This window comes from Oryx dammah, unplaced genomic scaffold (genome assembly GCF_014754425.2).
Source record: "Oryx dammah isolate SB20612 unplaced genomic scaffold, SCBI_Odam_1.1 HiC_scaffold_18, whole genome shotgun sequence".
NCBI lineage: Eukaryota > Metazoa > Chordata > Mammalia > Artiodactyla > Bovidae > Oryx > Oryx dammah.
Genome location: NW_024070202.1, coordinates 85535924 through 85562376, shown reverse-complemented (window position 1 = coordinate 85562376; position 26453 = coordinate 85535924). Strand labels below are relative to the sequence as shown.

General features: G+C 37.3%; 1 protein-coding gene across 2 annotated transcripts in view; it reads left to right on the top strand.

Moving 5' to 3' along the window:
* The window catches only part of TSPAN12 (tetraspanin 12), a 66558-nt gene that overhangs the window by 19733 nt on the left and 20372 nt on the right, over window positions 1-26453 (top strand). For both annotated transcript variants that reach the window (XM_040259510.1, XM_040259511.1), the window contains 2 exons: window positions 20080-20154; window positions 24461-24568. In XM_040259510.1, the coding sequence (XP_040115444.1) occupies window positions 20080-20154; window positions 24461-24568 (183 nt within the window). The remainder of the gene's footprint in view (window positions 1-20079; window positions 20155-24460; window positions 24569-26453) is intronic.

Below are 26453 nucleotides of genomic sequence, written 5' to 3'. Positions count from 1 at the left end.
TAGCATGAAGCTAAACTAAAGCTTTGCATTTCACAGGAACAACCTGTGTTAATGTATTACTTGGCTTCATGGATGATGACTCCTCAGGTCGCGTGACTGGAAAACAGAAAATGCTGCAGAAAATAAACTACCCTCAGAGAAGGGGGACATGCCCATTTCCTCACTTCTGTCCACTTTGGTATACAATGATCTTGATTATATTTTATTTATAATATGTCATTGTTCTTTCAGGGGAAAGGAGGTGGAAGGGTTTGGAATCTTATGTTGCAATTTAAGAAATTTGGATAATAATTTAAACATAAAATAAAAGACTTACATTATATAAAACATAAAGGATGGATAAGGTATCGAAACTTAACATCTCAGAATCATTTTCTAAAACCACAATCTTACAACGATGTCCCATGTATACAGTCATTAGGTCTGGCTACTATTAATATGATTCTTCTTCCTCCCAACGTGTATGATTCTGGATGGTTACTGGACTGTGGGATGGGGAGGGGTAGGATAACGTATTTCATAGAATCTCAAAGACTTTAAGGAACATATTTTGAAAACCATCTATGCATTCCTTTAGGTTATTTGAATGCAAGTGAAACAATTTGACGAATAAGGTAATTTGGGCTCTCCTTGGGGCAGGATGAATCATAGAGACTTGTGCATAGGAGCTAGTTTTTGATGCTGAAGGAACCTTATGATGCAAAGGTAGCATGGAGGGCTGAGGTTCTAAGGGCCAGTGATTTGTTCATTCATTCATTCTTCAAACACTTCAGAGAATATAGGCACTACTAACCTTTGCCATCAGACCAGGTTATACACAGTGGATAGACAGTTTCTCTACTGTCTGAAGAGACCTCTAGTAAGATTTACTATGAGTACCGAGGCTAGAGAAGAGCTCCAAGCTCAATCCCAAGGGATCAGCCCACCCTTCAGGAGGATGACTGGAGTAGTTTGATGATGCTGTATCCCATCCCTTCCCCTTTTGCCTGGTTGTTGTTGTTTTGTTCAGTTGCTCATTTGTGTCCGACTCTTTGCAACCCCACGGACTGCAGCATGCCAGGCTTCCCTGTCCTTCACTGTCTTCTGGAGAAGAAGATAGTGTCCATTGACATGACTCTATCATGTCCACTGAGTCAGTGATGCTACGCAACCATCTCATCCTCTGTCGCCCCCATCTCCTCCTACCCTCAGTCTTTCCCAGTATCAGGATCTTTTCCAGTGAGTCGGCTCTTCTCATAGATTGCCAAAGGATTGGAGCTTCAGCTTCAGCATCAGTTCTTCCAGTGAATATTCAGAGTTGATTTCCTTTAGAATGGACAGGTTGGATCTCCTTGCTGCCCACGGGACTCTCGAGAGTCTTCTCCAGCACCAAAGTTCAAAAGTGAATGTGCTCTTCCATAAAGCAGCTTTTGGTGCATCGCTGTTCCCCATGTCCACGGCTGCCATCCGCATGTGGGTCGTTTCTCCTGCTTGACTATCTGTGGCAGTTTTTCCCCCATTCACATCAGGCTGCTTCTCTCCTCCTAGCTTGAAGAATGATCTACAGTCTTAGGTCCCAGTTACCTGTCGCTCATAACTAATCTACTTCTCAGACAGTTTTTTTCTTCCCCTCTGGCTTTCTTTCCATAGCCTCTTTCTCTAAGCAGTTGTCAAGTCCCATAATGTTCTAGTTCTACAACTTTCGGGTCCTGTGCCTTCTTTTCTGTTCTCATTTGGAATGCCCAGGATCAGAGTCTTCTGACTTCTTACCTGAAACACTGCATAGCCCCCTAACTAAACTTCCTGCCTCTGTTGTCTCTTTCTAATTTATCCCAAGCCAGTGCTGCCAGGTTAATATAATGCTACAGTGATCACATTACTCTTATTTTCCAAAACCTTGAAAGACTCTTGGTGGGGTAATGAAGTGTTTAGAGATACCTTAATCTTGCATCAAGCTCTTCTGCAATCAAGACCTTCATCTGTCACTTCTAGCTTTCTTACTTCATTATTTTCTGGTCCAGCTGGATTTTCTGACCTGTAAATGCACTTTTCTGGTTGTGTTCTTTCCTGCCCTTATACTTGCTGTTCTCTTAGCTAGGGATTTCTTCTAATACTTCTGTTTCAGTACTAACAGCCTGTTACAGTTTGCCTGAAATAGTGCCTCCTGAAATTGTAATAATGATGAAGATGATGATGATAATCAAAAGTAGTTAACTTTTCTCGGGTACTGACAAAATGTAAGGCTTACAAGCTATACATGTTTACATAAAGTGTTTTATGTTAATTAAACAGTTTTGTCCTCTCCACAATTCTAAGAGATGTACTGTGCTTAGTCACTCAGTCATGTCTGACTCTTTTCGACCCCATGGACTGTAGCCCGCCAGGCTCCTCTGTCCATGGGGATTCTCCAGGTAAGAATACTGGAGTGGCTTGCCATGCCCTCCTCCAATGGATCTTCCCAACCCAGGGATCGGACCCAGGTCTCCTGCATTGCAGAAGGATTCTTTACCATCTGAGCCTGAGATAGATACTATTATTATTCCCATATTGTAGGTGAGGGGAATGAGGCACAGATCGGTTTAATAATTTTCCTAAGTTTGCAGAGCTAATAAATGGATATATGGTATTCAGACCATCACAGTCTAGTTCTAACAACATATTTGTAACACCTTCACGACACTGTTTTACTCTTTGTGTGTGTGTTAGTCACTCAGTCACGTCTGACTCTTTGCAACCCCATGAACTGTAGCCAGCCAAGCTCCTCTGTCCATGGGATTCTCCAGGCAAGAATACTGGAGTAGGTTGCCGTTTCCTTCTCCAGGGATTTTGCTCTTTAATTGCTGCCTTTTCCTAAATGCTTAAGTATCTTAGTTTAATATGGATTATGTATCTTACATTGTATAAAATGTTTTCTATAATCTTTCATTTTGAACTCAACAATCATCTAAGATAGGTAATTATAAATGAAGTTCAGAGAGGTTTGTTAATATGTCCAAGGTCACTCAGCACTAACAGGTAAAGCTTTGATTCAGACCTCCATGTTTCTGACTGCCAAGTCCATTCTCATTGGGCTTTTACCAGGGTCTCCAACAGACATGATTCAATGTTTGAAGTTCAGTGCTTTTCTCTTATTATAAATTTCCTTTTTTATAACCAGCCCAGATTATCAGACTACAAACAGCTTGATAATATGAAACATTCATCTTGCCTATGGCTTTAATAATTTTTTTATGAACTCAAATAATAACCAGAAAATTAGACCAGTGTGAGTAGAAGTGGTCAGCATATCAGATGCAGGATGGTGTCTGGAAGACAATGATGGATGAGATTTTCAGGCAGGAACCTGGCTGTGAGATAGGTTCAGACAGTAGTGGCTTGTTAAAGTGGGGCAGCACTCATGCAGGTTATGATGGGTTATTAGGTCTTTGGCAAATATTTGCAAGGCAACTCTCATGGTCTCTTCTTTTGTGTCCTTTAGCTTTTTATCCTAATTAAAAAAATTTTTTTGGAAGGTTCTTTAATTGTAGTTGTAAATGTTAAGAAAGCCCAATGCATTCAATCCAACTTGTGCACTTCCTTGTATTCAAAATCATGCTTCACTTTTAAGACCTGTAAACTAGCTTACAGGAGGAAACATTTTTCTTTTTTTAAAGACAACTTGTATCTCTGAGAGCTGCCATATCTCTTGAATGATTACTAAAAAAAGAGCTGACAACTGGGCGATTGTGCTGCTTAAGCATAAGTCAAAGTCAAAATGCCGTTATTCATCTGACTGGTCAAGAAAAAGTGAGGCTCAAAACCTAGCTTTACAATTCTCCTATGCTCTACCCGACTCCCACCCCCATTCCCCAAAGAAACAAGTGCAGGCTAAGAGGCCATCTGTAGGAAAACATTTATGGAGAATCATGATCAAGAATTTGACCCTTCTATTGAATTAATAGACACAAATTGTTAAAACACCCTAATTTAAGTTTCCTAAACATACAATTAAATTTGGATTTCAGGTAGACAACGAATAATATTTTCATATAAGTATTTCCCATGCAACATCTACTAAAACATTATTTTCTTATCTGAAAGTCAAATTTAAATGAGCATCTTATATTTTTATTTCCTTAAGTTAGCAACCCTACTGTAACCAGATTTGTTCTTATAAATGTGAAGCTGTCACAGAACAGAAACTTCGATGTATTTGTAGGAAGAGATTATGAGTAATTAAATCCCAATTATATTGGGAAGACAAGCCAAAATCGCTAAGAAGATAAACTTGAATGTGCCATGACTTTCAAAGTAATTTCAGTAGCAGAACTTTCTGTTTTCAAGAGAAATAGAAGCTAAATGGAAATTGGTTTTAAGCTTTAGATGGGTACTTCCCAAGGCTTTTAGCAGTAGACTAAATGAAATTCATTTGTTATTGCAGTTCTACCTTGCTATTAACATAGGCATTAGGAAAGCGGTGCCAGCTCAGGGAAAATGTAAACAGGTTGAACAGACGTGTTTACAGTATCGACAGCAGCTGAATGTCACCATCAGGAGATTGTCATTTGTCAGAGTGCGATGTTAATATACACTCAACTGCCAGCAATCCACAACTTGTCAGGCCCTGGTCAGAAATTAATTTGCATGCATCTTACATGTGTAAGATCAGTACCTGATATATAAATGGAAAGGTTTTATTTATTTTTTTCACCCTTATTATCCCAGAGAATTTTCACATAGCTAGTGATTACGTGGAAGCACTTTTAAATTTTCTTAAAATATCCAGTGCTTGCACCAGATTTGAAATGATTCTCTTGATGGAAATCAAGTGCATTTTTAATGGCCTTGGAGAAATAAACCATCCTCAGTGTTCTGCTGTTTAAAATCATAATGCAAAAATAGAATATCTTTAAATTGGAGTTAATTTCCTATGGACTCAAAGTTCTTCTTTCAAGTAGTTACACATTTAATAGTGATACTGCTACTGATAACCTATTAAGTTAAAATTAAACTATTAAATTAAGTATCTTTATTATCTGCTAATAGTTTTGGTTGATAGCCTAGTACCTTTATTTCTAAGTCAAGGTTCATCATATCATTGATTACATGTTCAGCATCTGCCCAGAGTTTCGCTCTGTTTTCTCAGAAAATACTTATAGCAACTTTATATGGTTAGATGTATTTTATAATTGAGGGAAAGTAAGATGCCCAAAGACACACAGCTGCTAGTTGCTTTCATCAGCATTTAGATACAAATTACATTCCAAGTCTGTATATGTTTCACTCCACCACCCAATGACTGGAATATATTTAATTAATTGCTGGCACAACTTCTCTAAGACTTAAATATGCTTCATCTATAATTCCAACATATCCAGTAGTGATTCAACTTTTAAAGGTATATAATATTTTAATGTCCTTATTACAAAAGGAATTCTAAAAATCCATCCTTAGTTCTCCCTTATCCTATCCAAGAATCAGACAGCTTCTCTTTTCCTTTCTTGCCTCTTTTCTGCCCCTCTCTTTCCTTTTCCTCTCTGTAAACGTATATTGAGTACCCAGTCTGCGATAAACACAAGATACAGAGATGAAATGGGAGACTGCAAAGAAAATTAAAAAGCAAAATAGAGTATTAAAGTTATAAATAAATTAGTGTGGGAACCCTGAATAAGGAGCAGCTGGAGGTTTCCAGTAGATTTTGCAGGAGAGTCTTTGTTTGAGCTGGATGTTGAAAGTGTATGAGTTTTCTGGTGGAGGAGGGAAGTTACATGCAGACTGCGTGCATGTGTACAGAACCGTGTACATGTGTTCCCCATCCTGAACCCCCCTCCCGCGTCCCTCCCCATCCCATCCCTCAGGGTCAACTGATTCATGTCAATGTATGGCAAAACCCACTACAATATTGTAAAATAATTAGCCTCCAATTAAAATAAATTAATTAATTAATAGAAAGAAGAAAACAGACCACATTAAACAAGCATTTCTTATAAAAAAAAAAAAAGAACCGTGAAAGAACATGGCAAGTTTAGGCAAAACTTAGAAATTCTGGTGGCTATGATGTCACTGAAAAGTGGTTGAAGTAGTCTGAAGATCGTGAAGATCTTTGTAGGAGAGTCTGATGTTTTCCCTTGGACTGTGGTCAGTGAGTGTGTCTAGCATTTGATGAAATGATAACATTTAAGAGTGGAGGCTTTGGGAAGGATGGTTAGTGGTTATAGACAAGCAAGAGAGCCGGGTTTGATCCCTGGGTCAGGAAGATCCCCTGGAGAAGGAAATGGCAACCCACTCCAGTGTTCTTGCCTGGGAAATCCCATGGACAGAGGAGCCTGGCAAGCTGCAGTCTATGGGGTCACAAAAGAGCTGGACATGATTGATCGACTGAGTACAACCCTTAGTCCTTGGAAGCATGGACAGGGTCTGGACCAAGACTTTGGGGACTGGATGGAAGACAGCTGAATTCAGCATACCTTGCTGAGATAGTATTTTTGCACATGATAGTAATGTTTGTATTACTTGACATCAGGAAACAGGATATTATTCAGTATCTATGTGTTTCTCATCTCATAGAAACATACCCCATTCAATATAGGTGTTTTATTTTGACATGTTAACTAGAATTCTTTTAAAGTTGCCATTTTAAAATTTAGTTGTTAAACTCACAAAAATTTCAGTCAGAGGAACCCAAAGATGATGTAGACATTTCTGCATCCAGAGGCTCAGTTTGCACATCTTGGTTTCTTAAATGAAGCTGGCTGGATTGCCTCTAATTATACCCCAGGAAAGCCCATAAGCAAAGGTATTTGAAAGGAGGTGTCATGATATTCCTGCCCTTAGTGGTGGGTCTTTGTGACAGGATCTGGAGTGTTCTTTGAACTTTTTGCTTACTTTAGGGTTTGAAGTATGAATGGCTCAAGGTTTTGTATTTCTGACTTTGGTATAATTTAGGTATATTCTGTCATAGTAAGCATTTTAAGCTTTGTTATATATTGTTTCTTAATATATACATTTGCGATAGCTTTGGCTAAATGTAAGCCATATAAATCTATACCCATTGATTTGGTGAATGTCCCCAGTCTGTGTGGAGTTCAGTGACAGATATTTCTCTGGCAGCACATGCTCTTAACAGGGTGATTTCAGCAAATGCTACCTTGAGGCTAATTCAGCAATTGTGTAGAGTTTTTGCTTTCACGTTTGCTATTGACTTCCTGTGGCCTAGGTGAAGCAGTAACTATTCATTTGAAATCATATCAGTGTCTAGAAGACTTAGGAAATAGAGCTAAATCAATAGTCAAGCAAATGACACAAAAGATGAGAGAATTAAGAATTAATTGTTTAAGCTATAATGAGGAAAATAACTTTTAGAAAGACTTTCTGGAAAAATGAAGTTTAATATTTACTTGTATGCAATATCTGAAGAATGTAAATTTTTCTTTTCTTTCTTTGTTTTTCTTTTTTTCTTTTTGGCCATGCTGCGTGGCATGCAGGGGCTTAGTTTCCAGTAGGTGATGGTGGTTTAGTCACTTAGTTTCATCCGACTCTTTTGTGAGCCCATGGACTGTAGCCCATCAGGCTCCTCTGTCCATGGGATTTCCAAGGCAAAAATACTGGAGTGGGTTGCCATTTCCTTCTTTAGGGAATCTTCCCAACCCAGGGACAAACCTGCGTCTCCTGCATTGACAGGCAGATTCGTTACTGCTGAGCTACCAGGGAAGTTTCCTGACCATGTATGGAATCCGTGCCCCTTGCAGTGGGAGCTTGGAGTCTTAACCACTGGGAACCACCAGGGAAGTGCCCATTTCCTTCTTTATTCAGATACAGGGTGATAACAGGCTCCGATGATGTGCTCAAATTAAGATGAATCTTCTCAGCTCACATGACAGAAACATTAATTTTAGTTTAAGTATATAAGCACTGTAGTTGTATCACTTAGTATTCCTCTTAAGCAATATATTTGAATTATTCAGAAATAAGCGACTATCCCTGAATTTTCTTTAGATTACCATATTATTTCAGTTTTTGATGCTGTTGTTCAGTTGCTAAGTCGTGTCTGATTCTTTGCAAGCCCATGGACTGCAGCACGCCAGGCTTCCCTGTAAAACTTTATAATTTGGAAGCTGTGCATTTTCTCAGTATGGTCACAGCTGTGAAGACATTTCAGAAACATCTTTTAGAATACTGGAATTTTATTAGATTATATATCCAATGTCAAAATTGTTTCTAATTAAGTAAAAGTATGAATCTATTCAGTGACTTTTCTAGGAAACAAGCATTTAAAATATAAATTTTCAAGTTTCTGTGCAGAGTTTACACAGCTGAGTTGAAGACAGGGACTGATAACTTTTAAGGAGACCCTGAGAAGTTTTCCTTTTGTAATTAAAATACTTTAATTCTAAAAGCTCTTTTTTTGTGTTGTTAAAGTACTTAAAAACAACAACAACTATAAGGAAGGATAGATAGCCTCTTCTATGGGAAGTATTTAATAGCGGTAAAAGAAAGAGTTTGAGCTGAGATCTGAGAGGGAAGGCAGAATTCTGGTGAATCATGGGCAGAGGTGGGCAAAGGTTGATGGAAAGACTTTTGCTGGGGAAGCAAGGGACTTTGAGGAATTGAAAGGCTAGTGGAGAGAGTAATTGTGATAAGATTCAGAAGTTCATGGAGTGCTTGGCAAAGGGCATGTATAGGTCATTGGAGAGATGTGTGCCAGGCATGCAGGTCTACGACTTGAGTGTGTGACTTAAGCCAAATTATGGAGATGTCTTGAATACCCTGTGCATATACTCTGCAGTGTGAAGTTTGGGGAGCTGAAGACTGATGTGATCTGCTCTATCTTTTGCCACATAACCCTGAAGCAGTATCGCTTCTTACTTTCTTCTGGGCTCTTATCTCATTTGCCTGGCAGTGGATCGCTACCCAATCCTGCCGCTCTGGGCTAAGCGGACTTCGCATTTAGAGAAACTTTTTCAATGATAGAACAGAGAATGGAAGATGTATTTTTCTTCCACCAATGTGCCTTTACTAATGAAGGAATAAAGGTTTTCAGGTGGGGCAGTCTAGCTAAGGTTTTAGAAATTTTTCACAGATGTACACTAGAAATAAAAATTTTATTACTCTGGATGTTTTGAGTTCAGGTTTAATAGCAAAATTATAGTCATATCAAGCTAAAGTAGGCACCAGCAAACTGGGTGTGCGGCAAGGGTGCCCTCAGGGAGACCAGCCAGACAAGGGCTCTTGTGGAATGGTCAGAACAGTAGTTCTTTGGAATGCTGCCACAGTTTCCCAGACTCAGGGGAAAAAACGTTCCATAAACAGTTGACTGGTAGCAGAGGATTGTTACAGAACTGCTTAACTTGTTTGAGAACAGAATTTTTAAGCATGTTAGAAGCACTTATCTAATGATAATGGATATGGACCTTTCAAATTATTGTTAGTCTGTCTATAAAAGCAGGTCTTCAAGGATCTCAACTTTTCAACATTCTTATAACTAAAATATTTGTTATAACAAACAGGCATTAAAAAAATTCATCTGTAATTTGTGTGATTAAATTGTGTCTTCCACCAATTAGATTCTATTACTGATGTTTGGGCACTTTGGTGACAATTTTGTAATTATATCATTATTCACATATGATTTTCTTTCCCTGAACTTTACATGTGACTGTGGACAGGCTTGTGTTCTTACATTTTATTATTTTAAAAAGGAAAATACATATTTTTGGTTCAGGAAGAAAGTATTTTTACTTGAGTAGATTTATCAAAAAAAAAAAAAAACTTCTTCACTTGTAATAAATATTTGTATTCGTGGATTTATAAAATTTAAAAAATATGTTCCCCTTTAATACTCTTTAAAAATTTTTTTGGCCTTGCCATGCAGCCTGTGAAAACCCCAGTTCCCCGAGCAGGGACTGAACCTGTCACCTCTGCAGTGGAAGTGTGGAGCCCTAACCACTGGACCACCAGGGAATTCCTTTAAAACTCTTTTAACAAGTTGGCTTGAGATTTTCCTGAAAAATGTACAAAGATAAGTTAAAATGTGTATCTTGTTGAAAATAAAGGTAAAGCAAAAGAATGTGATTTAGAATATAATTTTGCAAATATAGATCAATTTAAAAGTTATTATAGATAGTAAAGTATGTATTCTCTTTTTATCTAATAAGTCTCTTAGAATTTCCAATTTCCTAGCCTGCTCTAACTGATGTTGTGCTAAAGATGCCTGTGGTAATGACTCCTGGCCTCTCTGGTGTTTGCAAGGGATCTGACCACATTTGGGTCTGAGTGAGAGGCATGATTGGGATTGAACTGAGCCTAGTGTCTTTTGACTGTGTTGCTTAGGTTACTTCCTCTGTATTTTCCTATCCAGGTTCTGGTGATGGAGACCCCTGTCTCGCATTTTGAGGAATAGCCCAGTAATACATAGAGACAGCCTCTTCTAAGACCAGTAACACCCTGTAAATCTTTTGCAGTGGGGCTGAACTTGTAGACTTTAGCTGACCTGGCTTACAAAGCAACAGAAACTATATATGTGGTGACCCGTCTAGTGTGACCAGTTGCTTTATTGTCTCACCCTTAATGCTTTACCTGTCACGATATACATCACTGACCCTGAGAACCTATAGCCCTTGGCTGAGTCCCTCTGATCCTGGCATAACACATTTCTCTGTCTCGTGGTTTGAACTGCGTGTGAAGCAAACACCTACTAATCTGAACTTCACTAGCATCTCTGATAGAGAAACTAGCTCAACAATTAGCAGTGTCAATAAGATGGAAAGGAGTGTAAATTAAGATACATTATTACAAAAAATTTTCTATATTTTTACTCAAATGTAAGCATGCACAAAGGACCACAGCTTACCAATCACTTTCTTACTTTAGCTCGCTTTTCTGCATGCACTCGAGAATGACAAGACTTTATTTCTTCAAAAACTGGTGTATGGTTCTAGCTTTTTCTCAGCTAGATTGAACTCATCTCATTTATGATTCTTTAAAGAATGTTGCCTTTTTTTGGGAAATTTTTGTAAAGACACATGAAGCGTGGTGAATAATTGGCCTTCAGAAAGTACCAAGCCTGTGTTTGCTATGACATCGTTATGAGACTTGGCTAAAACAAAGGCTTTGTGTAGCGATGTGTTCTAAGCATAAGTGCTCTTGGACTGTTAGTAGTTTCATCCGGGTGGATTCTTAACAGAATGTCGGCCGTTCCATTATCTTGTACAAATATTTGGCAGTGGAATTCTCTTATTTACTAACTATAAGTAATATAATATTTTCAAACCTCCAATCACTGGGAAAGGAAAAATAAACAACTGACACAGAGATACTTAACACTGAAAGCTTGCAGAGTTTAGCATTTGACAGGGTAGAGACTGGAGTTTATCATTTATCATTTAGTGAATTCAGGCTTTCATCAAACTTTTTGTTTATTAAAAGTGTTGGTTACGTAGTATGTAAGAAGGAGTCCAAAGGCACCATGTTTTTAAAATATTCAAATGTCTGGTCAAGTATGTTATATTTGAAATAGTTTTTATTTGCAGAGAGGTGAGTCTCAGATTGTATTCATTTTCCAAGATAAGCAAATCTGACTTTGGTGGTTTTAAATTGTGTTGAATGTTACTTAAGAAAAAAAACCTGAGTCTTTACTTATAAATTAAGAGACTAGCAGATTAAAGTAACTTTTACAATGTTTATAATTTTTACTTTTTGCTCAGTGAAATATATCCCCACTGAGGAGGTTCTGTGATATGTAGTTGATTATCTGCTTGCTGGCACAGAAAAACTTATGAGAAAGACATACAGTTTTGCTTTAATGTAAAAATTCTTTTCCAGGAAAACATCTTGGAGAATAACTATTTTGTCTATTTATGGTAGGGGTTCCCAGGTGGCACTAGTGGTAAGGAATCCGCCTGCCAGTGCTGGAGATGCAAGAGACACAGTTTCACTTCCTGGGTGGGGAAGATCCTCTGGAGTAGGAAATGGTACTCTTGCTGAGTAGGCTCCACAGTATTCTTGACTGGAAAATTCTGTGGACACAAGAGCCTGGTGAGCTACAATCTATGGGATTGCAAAGAGTCAGACATGACTAAGTACACACACACACACACACACACACACACACACACACACACACATGCACACACTATTTATGGTACACTGGATATAGGATTCTTTGCTTCCTTTAGATAGTATATATCTCAGAGTCCTCTGTCCATAAAACTGGATAGGATGAGGCCAAGTTTTATATTAATGGAACATATTTCTTATAAAAAGGCTCTTTGTAATTGAACATATCTTTTCCTATATTTCTCAACTGTTTATCAAGTTTAATATCCTCAATAAATATTAGCAGTCAATAAATTGATTGGCTTTGTTAGGGCAGATTGCTTTCTTGTTTTGATTAGATTGATAGAAGTTAGACATGAAAAAAATTTAATGAATCTGTTTTCTCCAAAGTAAAAAGTATTTGAAATATTTTATGTAAAAGCGTAAGTAATTCTTATTTCATTTATTAGTGTTTTTATGAAAGTTCAATGAAAGAACTGTTAAGCACTCATTGGCCATATGGCACTGTGTTTCTTTATACAATTGCAAAATATGAAGAAGAACAAAAATTAATTTTACTATTAATTTAAAAAAAGCTTATCTGACTGACTTAATGTAAGTTCAAAACATGAAAAGAGGAGGTGGGATTTTTGATGTAACTTGTTCAGGAACTTGACAGAGCAGTTAAGGCAGCATTGGTGCCTTTAACTAGGCATTATTAGCTGAAGGGAAAAAGGAATATTTTTGCTATCCTTAAAATTTTGATATTATTGGTAGTCTTTTTTTTCCCCTACTGGATAAGTTCAAAGATGAGAATAAGGTGTTTTAGTTCAAAGACAAGAAAGCTTTTGTAAATACCCATGGGAACATGTACTTGTATGTATGTGTGTTCAGTAGTTGGGATCTATAGGTGATGGGTTGTAAGGTATTGTTAACATCACCATCAACATGCCTGATATAACATGTACTATTTGCCAACCACTATTGTACGGCCTTTACATGTATCAGCTCATTAAATTCTCTCAACTGTACTATAAGGTTCCCATTGTTGTTATCTCCTTTTTGTACATGGGGACACAGAAACACAGAAGAGTTAAGTGATGTGCCCAACTATTAAGTGGTCAAGTTGGTATCTGAATTCAGGATGCTTGGTTGCAATAACTGTGCTGTTAGCATTCTGTTGTCTCTCAGTGAATCTAGTTCCATTCTCTCTTTCAAAGATACAGCTAATTATATTTTTGCAATATTTATTGAAGAATAACATATAATGTACATACATCTTTGGCATAATAAATATGCATACATTTGTATATATGCATATATATATAAGAATACTTGATTTGTACATACTTTTAACTTTATATATTTACAGTACTTGATTATATGTACAAACATAGATGTTTCTTGAGCAAATAAACTAAATCCAAGCCTCTCTCTCATGGAACAAAATTGCCCATAACATAGAGTTCTAAGCTTCAAAATTTTGTGACTAAAGTGAATTCTCCAAGTTAGAAAATAATCCAGCTCACACTGATTTAAATAGACTATATGTATGGTTTTAATAAGCAGTATCACAGGAGAGATTCAAATTTCCAAATAGGGTCTAGTGAAAGAGACGTCTGGGAGGTTGTAAATCACATTTGTGTGCATATATGCTAAGTCATTTCAGTAGTGTCCGACTCTTTGCGACACTGTGGACCGTAGCCTGCCTGGCCCCTCTGTCCATGGAATTTCATAGGCAAGAATACTGGAGTGGGTTGCCATGCCCTCCTTCAGGGGATCTTCCCGACCCAGGGATGGAACCTGCATCTCTTAGGTCTCCTGCATTGGCAGATGGGTTCTTTGCCACTAGTCCACCTGGGAAGCCCAAATCACATTTAAATATACACCTTTTGTATTTTGTATAGCATCCTTATTTTCAGTTAGTGAAGATATATTTAGCATAAGGTGTTTCATCACCTGAGCATAAGTTTCTGTCATTCACCCCCTTTATTCCCAATAACCATGAAGTATAATTGCGCTACTTAAAATTTTCAGCCTTTTTGAATAACCTTTCTGTACAAAACATATAAAATCCTCCAGCTAGCAGCCTTTTTATCTTGATTGCCCCATTGTCAGGGCACGGCTATTGTTTAATTTTATTTTTACTTTTATCAGAGTGCTTCATACACAAAAGGTCAATTTAATTCTAAAATGCTTCTTATGAAAAATAGTAGTCCTCCCCCTTTATCACTTTACACTCCAACGTAAGAAGCAACCACTTTCAATTTTTGTTTTAGCAGATTCCCTTGAAATTTTCATCCATGTCTTTACATCACATTTTAATGTAACTCTTCTCATTCTTCTAGTTTGAAGGTCTACCCATTGACATCTATGGAATAGGAGGAACTGGTATCCTTTCCTGCCCTCAGCAAACCTCGTCCCCCAGCACGCATACTTCCTGGCTCACCTCAACACAGATATATCATTTTGGTTAGAACAGTGTTTACATGATTATGACTATGTAAATGTTATTCACAGTTGGGCAAAGTAAATTACTGGGTTTACTTTTTCTTTCTGGAATAATACTTTGGCTTTGGGGGGGAATTAACAATTCTCCTTGTTTTTCATGTATTAATATTTCTGTCTAACTCTAAACTTCTTCTGATGTATGTTTTCTCCTCGTATATTCAAATACTTGGGGTATTCTATCGATGATAATTTTTAAAGAAATCTCAGTGTGTCCTAGACCCAGTCTAGACTATTGCCGTCATGGGATATCCCTTGACCACCATTCTGAGATTTCCTTTGCCTCGCTTTTGTTTTAGATCCTTTGTTTCCTGGAGTCCAAGTCATTGTCCTGCTCTGTTTAGTCTCTCATTTTAGGGAGCATACCTTCCAGTAGTTTCCTGAAAAAACATACATAGGAAATACATTTTTTAAAAAACTGCCTGCCTAAAAAATGGCTTTATATACTCTTACATGTTCTTTTTTTTTTTTTAATTTTTTGGTTGGAGTATAGTTGATTTACAATGTTGTGTTAGTTTCAGATGCGCAACAAAGTGTGATTCAGTTATACATATACGTATATTCATCCTTTTTAAGATTCTTTTCTCATGCTGGTTATCACAGAATATTGAGTAGAGTTCCCTGTGCAGTAGGTTCTTTTGGTTATCTATTGTATATAGTAGTATGTCTGTATTAATCTGCTCCTGATTTATCCTTCCTCCCCATGTTTTCCCTTTGGTAACCATAAGTTTGTTTTCAATATCTGTAAGTCTGTTTTTGTTTAGTAAATAAGTTCATTTATGTCATTTTTTGAAAATTAGATTCTGCATATGAATGATAACATATATGTCTTTTTCTCTGTCCAACTTACTTCACTTAGTACAATAATCTCCCATGTCCGTCCATGTTGCTACCCTTACATGTTAATTCTGATGGCTATAGAATTATTTAAATAATTTTTCCCTCTGAATTTTGAAGACATTCTTCTGCTGCCTCGAGCTTCTAGTATTTTATTGAGAAGTCCAGTGCTATTTTGGTTTTGAACCTTTGTGGGAAAAGTATTTAAATATGAACTATTCTGTTTCTAGTATTCTCCTTTATCCTCGACTATACTTAGTGTCCCCAGTTTTGAGACTCTGTTTCACTGTTTCCACAGAATAACACCCCATCTTTTAACTTCTGTACTGGAAGGGGTAGGTAGTCACTTAGCTACATAGTAGAGAAGGGGACCAGAGGGCTCTAATTTCTTCCTAAACAATTTTTCAACACATCATCCTCTTTTTAGCTCTACCTTCGTCCACTTCTACAAGTGGATGCCCATACCAGGGCTGTCAGTACCTGAGCATCTGGAGGACTCTGTATATGAATCAGGTTATTCCCAGCTTTCTTCACTGCCAATGAAGCATTCAGCTTTGGAGGACTGCTGAGAAACTTGCTATTCATCTATTTGCTTTGTACCTTCCAAAATATACTTGCTGTTGTCTTCTTTTCCTTTATCTCTGGGTTTAGGTCTTTTAAAAATATTCTTTTACTGTTGTTGTAGTGAAGGTTCAAGAAAAAAGGGATTAAGGTGTGTATTTAACCTACTTTTTTAGGGGGAAATTCTGGGGAGTGGGGTAAGTGTCAGGGGACCAGCTTATTTTTATAAATAAATATTTGTTTAAGAAAAGACCTCCTTGAGATTTTACTCTCTTGTCTGTACACATATAAGAAGATGAAATAATCTTTAATAAGGGAAATGAATCCCCTTTATTTCTCTTGGAGGATGTGTTTATTTACAAGTCATGAAGGGTTAAATAGGAAGGCAGATTCCATGCCTTTACCTTCCTCCTCAAATACATCCAGGGGACAAAGGGACTACTAAACTGTGCCATTCTTGCCCTTCTGTGGCCAACCTTTGTTTAAAATAACAGAAGAATTGATTTCAGTATTTTGGAAAAAGAAGTCGAGTTCCCCACCCTCCACACCCTTCCTTCTTTAGTTTCCTAATAAAGATGTTTTGAAAAATACCAGCTATATTCTCAGTGGACAGGGATTTTTGCTAAAGATTTCACCAAATAATTTGGGGGATTAGCTGTTCTCTAGTGGAAGTGGCTGGTTGTCTTTAGGATGAAATGAGCAGTTTTACTTGCTGTCATCCTCCAATCATAGTTACATCTATTAAAGAAATATTCATGGAGTATGTGTTCTGTGCCAGGCAGTGTGTTAAGTATTTAAAACATAATGATACTTCTTGTACTCCTGGAGTTCATTTTCTAATAGATACCAGGATATGGTTAATAATAGCTACCCTTTAGGTAATGATTCCTATGGGACAGTTCTTTACCTGGCCAAATCCTTAGTGCAGCACTGCAAGGTAATTTTAATATTCTCATTTTCCAGATGAGGAAATTGAGGCTTAGTGGTTTGCCCAAGGTCAAACAACTGGTATGTAAAGGAGCCAGAATCTGAAGACAGTCTATTTTATTTCAAAGCTCATGTTCTTACATTTGTATAGTTGAAAAAAGTCAACAGAGAAATTTCACCTACAGTGTTTTACCTAATCTTTTATTATCTAACCCAGTTGAGGATGCTTATTTTTTATTTATTTATTTTTTTTTGAGGATGCTTATTTTTTAACTGAAAGATAATTAGTCTCAGCTTCAGAGATTTAGTGAAAAATATCATTAATTAATTGCATAATTTTGAAGGTGTATCTTATTATTAGCTTGCTTTACTTGATACAGTTTTTTCATGAATATATGTTTAGGGATAAAACATTCATAGAACACAATTTTAGCTTGCAGTAGAACTTAGCTCTTTTAAGAAAGTCATATCAAATCATTTTAAAAGCAAATAAACTAGTTTGTTAATGCAAATAATTGTATTCTAAGTCCCTTGTGTAAATACACTTTCTCAGACTTTATTTATTTAAAATATCCAGTTGATAGAAGCTCAGGAAAGATGAGGAGAGTCTGCATATGGTTCCTTTTAACTATGTAAATTGTCTTAAATGTTTCAAGGTGTACTGAATTATCATAGGATAATCCTCCAAAAAGACAAGTAGTAAAACAGAGAGGCAATATTTAGAATAGAAATGTATAAGCAGAAGTCAAAGGGATCAAATATTAACAAGAAACTCAGAGCTTAAATTAGCCAGAGAAATTCAAGGAAATCTGAATTTTTTTTTTTCAGTTAGTAAACTGATCATTATTCCCACCGTCATTTATTAAATACCTGCTGTATGACAGGTGCTCCTTAGGCACCGAGGATAAAATAATGTTTATGAACAAGATCCCTGCCAGCCAGAACTGATGGTCTGGCAGGTTAGTGAGCACAGTGACTTGTGGGTGAGGCAGCCAACTGGTTTAAAAGCTGAAGCCGCTGAGAGCTGATATACAGGAGCTCTGCTACACAAGGGGGAGGAGAAACATAAAATGATAAAGAACAAGAGATAAAATACTGGAAAACAATGATGAGGAAGAAACTGCAGCACTGCAGGGAATTAACAGCAAATCCAGGAGGAAAGGACAAGCCCATATGGGATTGTATTTCAAAAACTACTTCAGAATAGCATTTGAATAATGTTTTACAAACTCAAAATTTTAAATTTTCCCAACCACTTTCCCATGTGTCAAATCAGATCATAACAGTGAAGAAGACTCTTTTTATCTTCATCAGACAGATGAGCAGACTGAACTCAGGGCAGTTTAATGAGTTTCCAGAGATCACAGTGTTTCAGAGCTGAGTTTGAACTGCCATCAGCTGACTCCAAATTCAGAGCTTTTCCCACCCTTCTAGGACAGCATTTGTGGAGGAAGAGGGGAAGAGTTGCCCTGCAAATGTGACTGTGTACTTAGCCACTTAGTCGTGTTCAGCTCTTTGTGACACCATGGACTGTAGTTCTCCAGGTTCCTCTGTCCATGGGGATTTTCCAGGCAAAAATAATGGAGTGGATTGCCATGCCCTTCTCCAGAGGATCCTCTAGACCCAGGGGTTGAACCCAGGTCTCCCACATCACAGGCAGATTCTTGACTGTCTGAGCCACCAAGGAAGCAAATGTGATTGGTACAGATCATCCGAGCACACCATGTGTGTGGGGGAGAGTAAGAGCTTGAGAGACACATGTTGACATCATTAGGAGAGATCCACTAATGTTCCAATAATATTGAGGACAGCAGCCGGTTTTGTACTGAAATGTGTATGTATGTACACTTCCTACCGTAACAAAGCTCAGCGGGAGCTGTTGCTGAATTCTTTGCCGGTTTTGTTCTGTGTAAACTATGGATTAACACCAGGTTTTATAAATGCTGCTCTTAGGTCCAGCCCTTAAACTAAAAGTAACTGAGTGATTCTCTGTGCAGTGATCAATATGAGGATGATTTTATCTCATCCTAACCCTAACTGGAAGTCAATTTTGGACAAAACTTAGGTTGGAGATCTGAGAAAGCAAAAGTATATCATAGTGTAATTTTTTTTTTTCTGGAGTCTCACTTTCTCTTAGGGTCTTATCAAAGATAAGAACATTTACCTAGCATATAGTTTTTGAACATTTGTTGTTGTTGTTTTGTAATATAAAGTGCAGATATGGTATTGTTCATGTCTAGACATTTCTTAAGTATTAAGGTGAATTTGGAGAAAAACTGACTTGGAGTACTGTGTTCACGAATTTTCTTCTAATTAAGGCTAAAATCTTCAAAGTAAGGCAGTACTTGGAAATGAAATCTGAGTAGACTGAAACTGACTAGAAATACTACATAGGCTTAAAATAAAAGGACTTATAAAATGAAATCTCTTTAAGAAAATATTACTTTATCTTTTGTATAGCAATGGTCCCCAACCATTTTGGCACCAGAGAAGACAAATTTTCCATGACTGGCCTGGCTTGTCTGGTTGCAGAGCACAAACTCTAGGCGCACGAGCTTCTGTAGTTGCAGTACGTGGGCTCAGTAGTTGTGGCTTGCAGGCTTTGGAGCTTGAACTCAGTAGTTGGGGCACATGGGCTTAGGTGCTCCGCGGCATGTGGAATCATCCCAGACCAGGGATTGAACCCATGTCCCCTGCAGTGGCAGGCAGATCCTTATCCACTGCGCCACTAGGAAAGTCCAGTGGAGTAGTTTTAATTCTGCTGCAATTAGTGAACTTTCAGAAAGCCCATTCTTTCTCACCCGTTTACTATTTACTTCTGTAAAGTGACCTGCATGACTGGAGAAGTGGCAAGGAACAGCACATAGAACAGTGGTCTAGGTCTGCAGTGGTCCAGGTCTCTAAAATTTATTATGCACGTTCTTGAGCAAGTCATATTGTATACTTTTCTCATTAATTTCTTCATTTGTAAAATAAGGTAGTATTATCTGTTGAGAGAATTAATTATAAAAGCATTTGATAAATAGAGTACTATCCAAACGACCCACTTAGGTAAGTATTGAATGTTGTCTGCCGATGCCTCAAAATTTGCTGTAATTTTCCCCATCTGCTCCCAAGGGAGGGAGCTTCTTGAATATGTGCCTCTCCTTTCTTGTTCTTTGGATGAACAACACTGAATAATACTTAGCTTGTCTCTGATGACCGTATTTTACTTTGATTCTATCCTAACAGCATTCATTTTCTGTTCTCCTACAGTATTTTGGAAGTTTACTTGTCATTTTCTGTGTAGAACTGGCTTGTGGTGTTTGGACATATGAACAAGAAATAATGGTGAGTTCAAAATGGAATATAACCACACTCTGAAACAGTATTTGTTCAGCCTTTTAAATCAGATACTCTGGATTTGTTAGGCACATGATTATTAATTTGAATGTTTATGCTTTCTGTCACAATGCATACTCCCAATACTTCTAAAATGTAATGTTTTCTCTCCTGTCTCTACATCACAGTTCCCAAGTGTAATTTGTAATATTTCATTTCCTCTACTCCAATACATGTCTTTACTTCCACAGATTGCTTAGACATGGATATAATAAACCAAAAAGAGTATATGTTCTTGAATAATTTTATGAGCTTCTGCGTGAATAATAGGAAATATTCACATTTGCAACAGGTCTTGAGAAATCTTGAAAAGCTACTTGAAAACCTTATAAAATGCTGACTTCAGCTGTAGGCTGATATCTAGGAAACATGCCCTTCTGTTTACAGCAAGCTGAAGTGTCTTCTTCCAAATTAAGAAGTGTGTGTTAGAATGAATGAGAATGAGAGTTTCTTAACCTTAAGGTTTTAGCAGCCATTTTGGTTTACCACTCACACCTTTGCTCCACTGGGCATTATTACTTCTTTAATGTTTGCTCACTCCATTGGTAAAAACTGGTGCATTGATTATTAGTGAGGTTGAGCACCTTTGTATGTCTGTAAAGGCTGGCTACTCTGAGCCTCATAGAAGAATTCTATTTCAAGAAGATGATGCTTTTTTCAACATGTAGTCTTTGGGTTGTGTATAGCAGGAGTCTACCAGAGTGATTCTTTAAAATGCACAGTATAAGTCTCTAGGCCAGACCTGCTAAATTGGAATAGAGGGAAAGGCTGGGACTGGGTAGTTTTATTTGTGGCAAGTTCTCCAGATGAGTCTTCAACATTTCAAAACTTAAGAGTCCTCTTTTTTTAATACAGAAGGTTTTTGTTTGTTTGTTTGTTTGATTTTTTACTATGTATTTATTTGTCTGCATGGCATCTGAGATCTTAGTTCCTCGACCAGGGATCAGACTCTTGCCCACTGCAGTGGAAGCATGGAGTCTTAACTTCTAGATCACCAGGGAAACCCCTAAGAGCTCTTGAGAAGAGGAAATTCCTTTACATTTCTGAGAGGCATTTTGGGAGCTGTGTAAGAAAACTGAAGACATTTCTGGTACTGATGCAGTTTTTAAAGATTCTATGTTGAATCTGCTACTGTACTGTGACTCTGTTTTAATACTAAGTGATAATTTCAGCCTAGTGGCTACTCTACATAATTCAGCTTACATGTAGGCTACCCTTTGGCACTGCCACACCTCTGACCCCCTCTGAAAATACTCATGCTTTCAATATGTGACAACTGTCAAGAAGAAGAGGGAATTTATGGTTATTTTCTTCTCTGTTAAAAATTGAAAAGTCAGGGCAGGTTCTAGCTAGTTTAATATAAAGTTAAGCACTATCTTCAAAACAAAATGTCCCATTAAAATAGAAAGGCTCTTGCTGTCTTTGAGAATCATATTTTCACACTATCCCTAGAAACTTGGTTTGTTAAGGAATTGAAGTGGTAATTGGGTCCAGGGACTCAGTTTTGGTGTCATTAATTTCAAAAAACACATGGGTCTCCTTAACATTTAAGAATAGATAGTAAATTATATAATTCTCATAAATTATACAGTAAATTGGTGCTGGGAAAGATTGAAGGCAGGAGGAGAAGGCGAGGACAGAGGATGAGATGGTTGGATGGCATCACCAACTCGATGGACATGAGTTTGAACAAACTCCAGAAGTTGGTGATGGACAGGGAAGCCTGGCGTGCTGCGGTCCATGGGGTTGCAGAGTCGGATACGACTGAGTGACTGAACTTAACTATATAATTCTCGATGGCCTCATTTCAACATTTTTGTTCTTTTTTGGTAATTAAAAGGTTTTCAAAGTGAGTTTACTTTCTAGTGGATTTTAAAAATGGTTTGTATAGTGTGTATGTCATATTAATATTTGATTAATTTCCTAAGTTCTAACAAGTTTGAAATGAATTAAAGTATTTGAAAGGAAATCTTTGGACTCTAATGTAATTCTAAGGAACTTGAGGAGACAGAAAGGAATGTATGTATTTCGGGTACTTTCTTCTATTCTACGAAGGAGTCATCAGCCAATATTTTCTTAGTATCACAGTGGTGCTACATGGGTGTACACTGCTGTGCCAGCTGAAGCATACATCACTGTTTTGCTTGTGTAAATCTCTTCCCCCCTCCATTAAGTCACCAGGATAAAATAAGGGCTGTTTAAAAGAGAAATGTGGAAAGTAGTCCTTTAGGAAAAAAGTTTGTCAGAATTTTTTTTATTGCTTTTGCACTAATAGCAGTGTGAATGAAAAGTGCCATTAAGGTTTATTAGCTGCCAAATTTTGCAGAATCCAGCCTTTACATAGAATGGGCTTTGTGCTCTTAGCTGTTCCACGCAAGAAGCCAATATACGTGTGTGTTTTCCTTCATGGCTAGATCACTGTATTTTGTGCCAAAACCTCAATGACCTCCTCTGTTTCTTGCTATATTTAGTCTCAGATGGATTGTGGTCACAAGAGGGAAACAACTTATATTTATTTTGGAAAATAAATTAAAAATAAGACTGCTCTAATAACTAGATCTAATAACCAAAAAGATCCTGATGCTGGGAAAGATTTGAGGGCGAGAGGAGAAGGGGGGCAGTAGAGGATGAGATGGTTGGATGGCATCATCGACACAATGAACATGACTTTGAGCAAACTCTGGGAGGTAATGAAGGACAGGGAAGCCTGGCATGCTGCAATCCATGGGGTTGCAAAGAGTCAGACACAACTTGGTGAATGAACAACAACAATAACCAAATCAAGATATTTGGCATCAGACAGCCTATTTCCCCATTCTGTTTTTTATACATATTCACCTCCCATTCATCATTCCTTTTCTAGATAAAATCTGTCAATTATATTAACTGCTTCAGATTATACATTTCTAGAGAATTTATTTCACTTCCATTTATATTATGTTCAAAGGAGATGAGATAATAAGAATTTATAGGAAGTAGCTTGAACTTTGGTTAGTTCTCTGACCTTTGTTGAAACCACATGAACACAAAGTATACCCAATCAGCTCATTATTTAAAGAACAAAGTTGTGTGCCTAGAGGTTGGGGAGTTTTGTTTTGTATTGTGCATTTCCAAGTAATAAAAATGAAAATTAACAAAGGAACAAAATGAAGATTTTTTGTGGCCAGGAATTTTTAAGCTACTATTGAAATTACTATTGTTAAAAATAAGATTTCAAAAAGATATGAATCTTGAATTAGTGTCACATTTGCTCAACTAAGCCCAGTTCATATTGCCCCATAGATCAGATGTGGATGTCTGTCTAGTCTCCTAAGAGTTACTTTAATATCACAGATGTGGAGAGACTACGATTTGTGTGACCCCATTTCTCCTGTGGCACTGCAGATAAATCTATACAAACCCTTCCAAAAAGGTTGAAGAGGAGGGAATACCTTCCAGCTCATTCTATATAGCCAGCATTATCATGATGCCAAAAACTAGACAAAGAGATTAAAAGACAACTATAGATTAATGTCTCTCATGACAGATATAAAAATTCAAAACAATGTTTTAATAAATCAAATTCCAGCTATAAGAAAATCACAGCATGATATGCTGAAACTAGATTTCTTGCCAGCTGTCATGTTGTATACCTGAAGCTCTGTTGTGATTAAACTCTGTTAATTGCCTCTAAAATCCAATTCTTGAAAATGTATTTACAAGGTTATTCCAGAATGAGGCTTGATTTAAGCTGAACTCTTTCTCTTCTTAATTCGTCTCTGTTTATTTTAGTATCATAATCTGCAGTCACTTCAAAGAACAGTTTCATAGCATTATGTACTCAAATCAAAGGGCATTTTTCAGCATGGATCATTTGTTATTAGGAGCTCTTCAGGTGTATCTATAGAACACATTGCAGGCAGATTCTTTACAGTTTGTGCCACCAGGGAAGCCCATAGAACACATAGCTTGTTTGTGATTTCCTTAAACTTGATATTGGCATTAAGTGATTTCACATTATTTTGCTTAGTATGAAGTACCTCCTCATTTAGCACATGTAGAGATTATTCACTAAGTATTTAATAACCCTGAGTTAATTTAAACCACAAACAAATATAAATTTAAGATAGTATTTGTCAATTGCAGTATATTCCAAGTAAGTATATGTGGATGAGTCTATGAGTGATTGTGTTTGTGAATATGTAAACATATATGTGTCTGAATGTGGCTGTTTGAATGTTACAGTTGTTGATATTTTGTTTCTTTTAATTTCTAGGTTCCAGTTCAGTGGTCAGACATGGTCACTTTGAAAGCCAGAATGACAAATTATGGCGTACCGAGATACCGGTGGCTTACTCATGCTTGGAATTTTTTTCAGAGAGAGGTAAGTGCTGCATTTTCTAAGGTAGAGGTTATGGAATAAATGGCACATTTTCATGAGTGTACAGAGCTTTGGCTTTGGTCATTTTCTCTGTGCTGAACAGTTAAGCCCATGATTTAGTTACCACTGGTGTAGTTCTTTATCAAGAAATACTTGATGTAGCTCTATGCCCTGCTTTTCTTCCCATATACATCATTTCCCCTTCATTTCACATGGTTCACATATATTTTAGAGTTTTTTAAAGCTCTTTTGCTAAACTACTGTAAATTTTCCCTTTTTAATGAGAATTCCTTGATAATTACCCAAGCTCTCTTTGAATGGATCATTTTTCTTGATTTTTAGAGCTCTCTATAATTTAAACACCATTAAGAAATTTAAAATAATGGGTCTCATTGGGGACTTAGGACTCAGTATATCATTAAAAACATAGCTTTTTAGAAAGAAAGACCTTCCTTCAAATTCCAGCTCTGCCACTTACTATTACATGAGCTTCTGTAATTTTCTTAACTTCTTTAAGCCTCAGTCTCCTCATCTGCAAAATGGGGATAATAAAAGCACCTGTCTCTTCTGGGTGTTGAGAGAATTAAATGGGATCCTGAGTTTGATCTCATTTAGCTTATGGTTGTTAACAATAACATTACAAAGTTAGGTGCTTTTAGATTTTTGTACTTATCTTGCATATAGCACCTCATACCATTATCTTCTCAAAGAGGGACTATATTTAGTTGCTTAAAATCTGGTTACTTTAACCATTGATTCAAGCAAAGTTCTTCTCCCAAGTAGTTTCCTCATGACTGGAGTGAGATTCTCAGGTGACCAAGTATATCTCTTTCTGTTCATGTCATTTAACCCTGGGCTCCGAGTGTTTGAGGATCAGTGTCTTGCACAATAAATGTCCTGCTCTCTGCCCAGTCACTCTGTCTTGGATACGGGCAGAGGTTCAAGTCCAGGGTAAACTCCAAATCTGGCTCTTTGTGTTACAGTTGTTGAGATGGTGAAAATTATCATTGCAGCACAGATTTCCTGTTTATTTAAATGCTTCCTGACTTTGTTTGTTTACTTTTCATCTGTATTAAAAGCAATGTGAAGGGAAAATAAATGAAGCATGTGGGGAATTTATAGTAAGCTGTGTTCAGCTACTGCCCTGAATGGGTACTTCCCAGAGCTCTTTATTTTCTGAGATTTGTGATGTAGACCATGATATTCCAAGTCAAAAAATAAAGTGAGTTATTTTTTTTTTCCTAATGGTACAAAGAAGGATCCAACTTAGGTAGACTGTATAGCACTGCAAACGACAGCACTCCTGTTTTTGCATTTGTTGTATATTAAGTTTTCTCCTCCATCTCGTAGGCCTATTTCGCCCAAAAGGAGGTGGGGAAGACCTCTGGGCCTCCTGGAAGAGTTTTTGAAAGGCCCTTGTATTAATTGACTAGAGCTGCATCCATAACAAAGCACCACAGACTGGGTAGCTTAAACATCAGAAATTCATTGTCTCACAATTCTGGAGGCTGGAAGTCTGAAATCAAGGCATCAGCAGGATTGCTTTTTTTTCTGAGACCTCTGTCCTGGGCTTGTAGATGGCCAAAGTCATCTTCTCCCTGTGTCTTCTGTGGTGTCATCTTCCCTCTGTGTTTAAATTTCCCCTTATAAAGACAGCAGTCATATGGGATTCCCTGGAGAAGGAAATTTCAACCCGCTCCAGTGTTCTTGCCTGAAGAATCCCATGGACAGAGGAGCCTGGTGGGCTACAGTCCATGGAGTTACAAAGAGTCGGACACGTCTGAGTGACTAAACACCAGCATATGGGACTAGGTCCCACCCTTGTGACCTTAGATTAATTAAATTACTTCTGTAAAGATTTTTCTTCCCAAATATGGTCACATTCTGG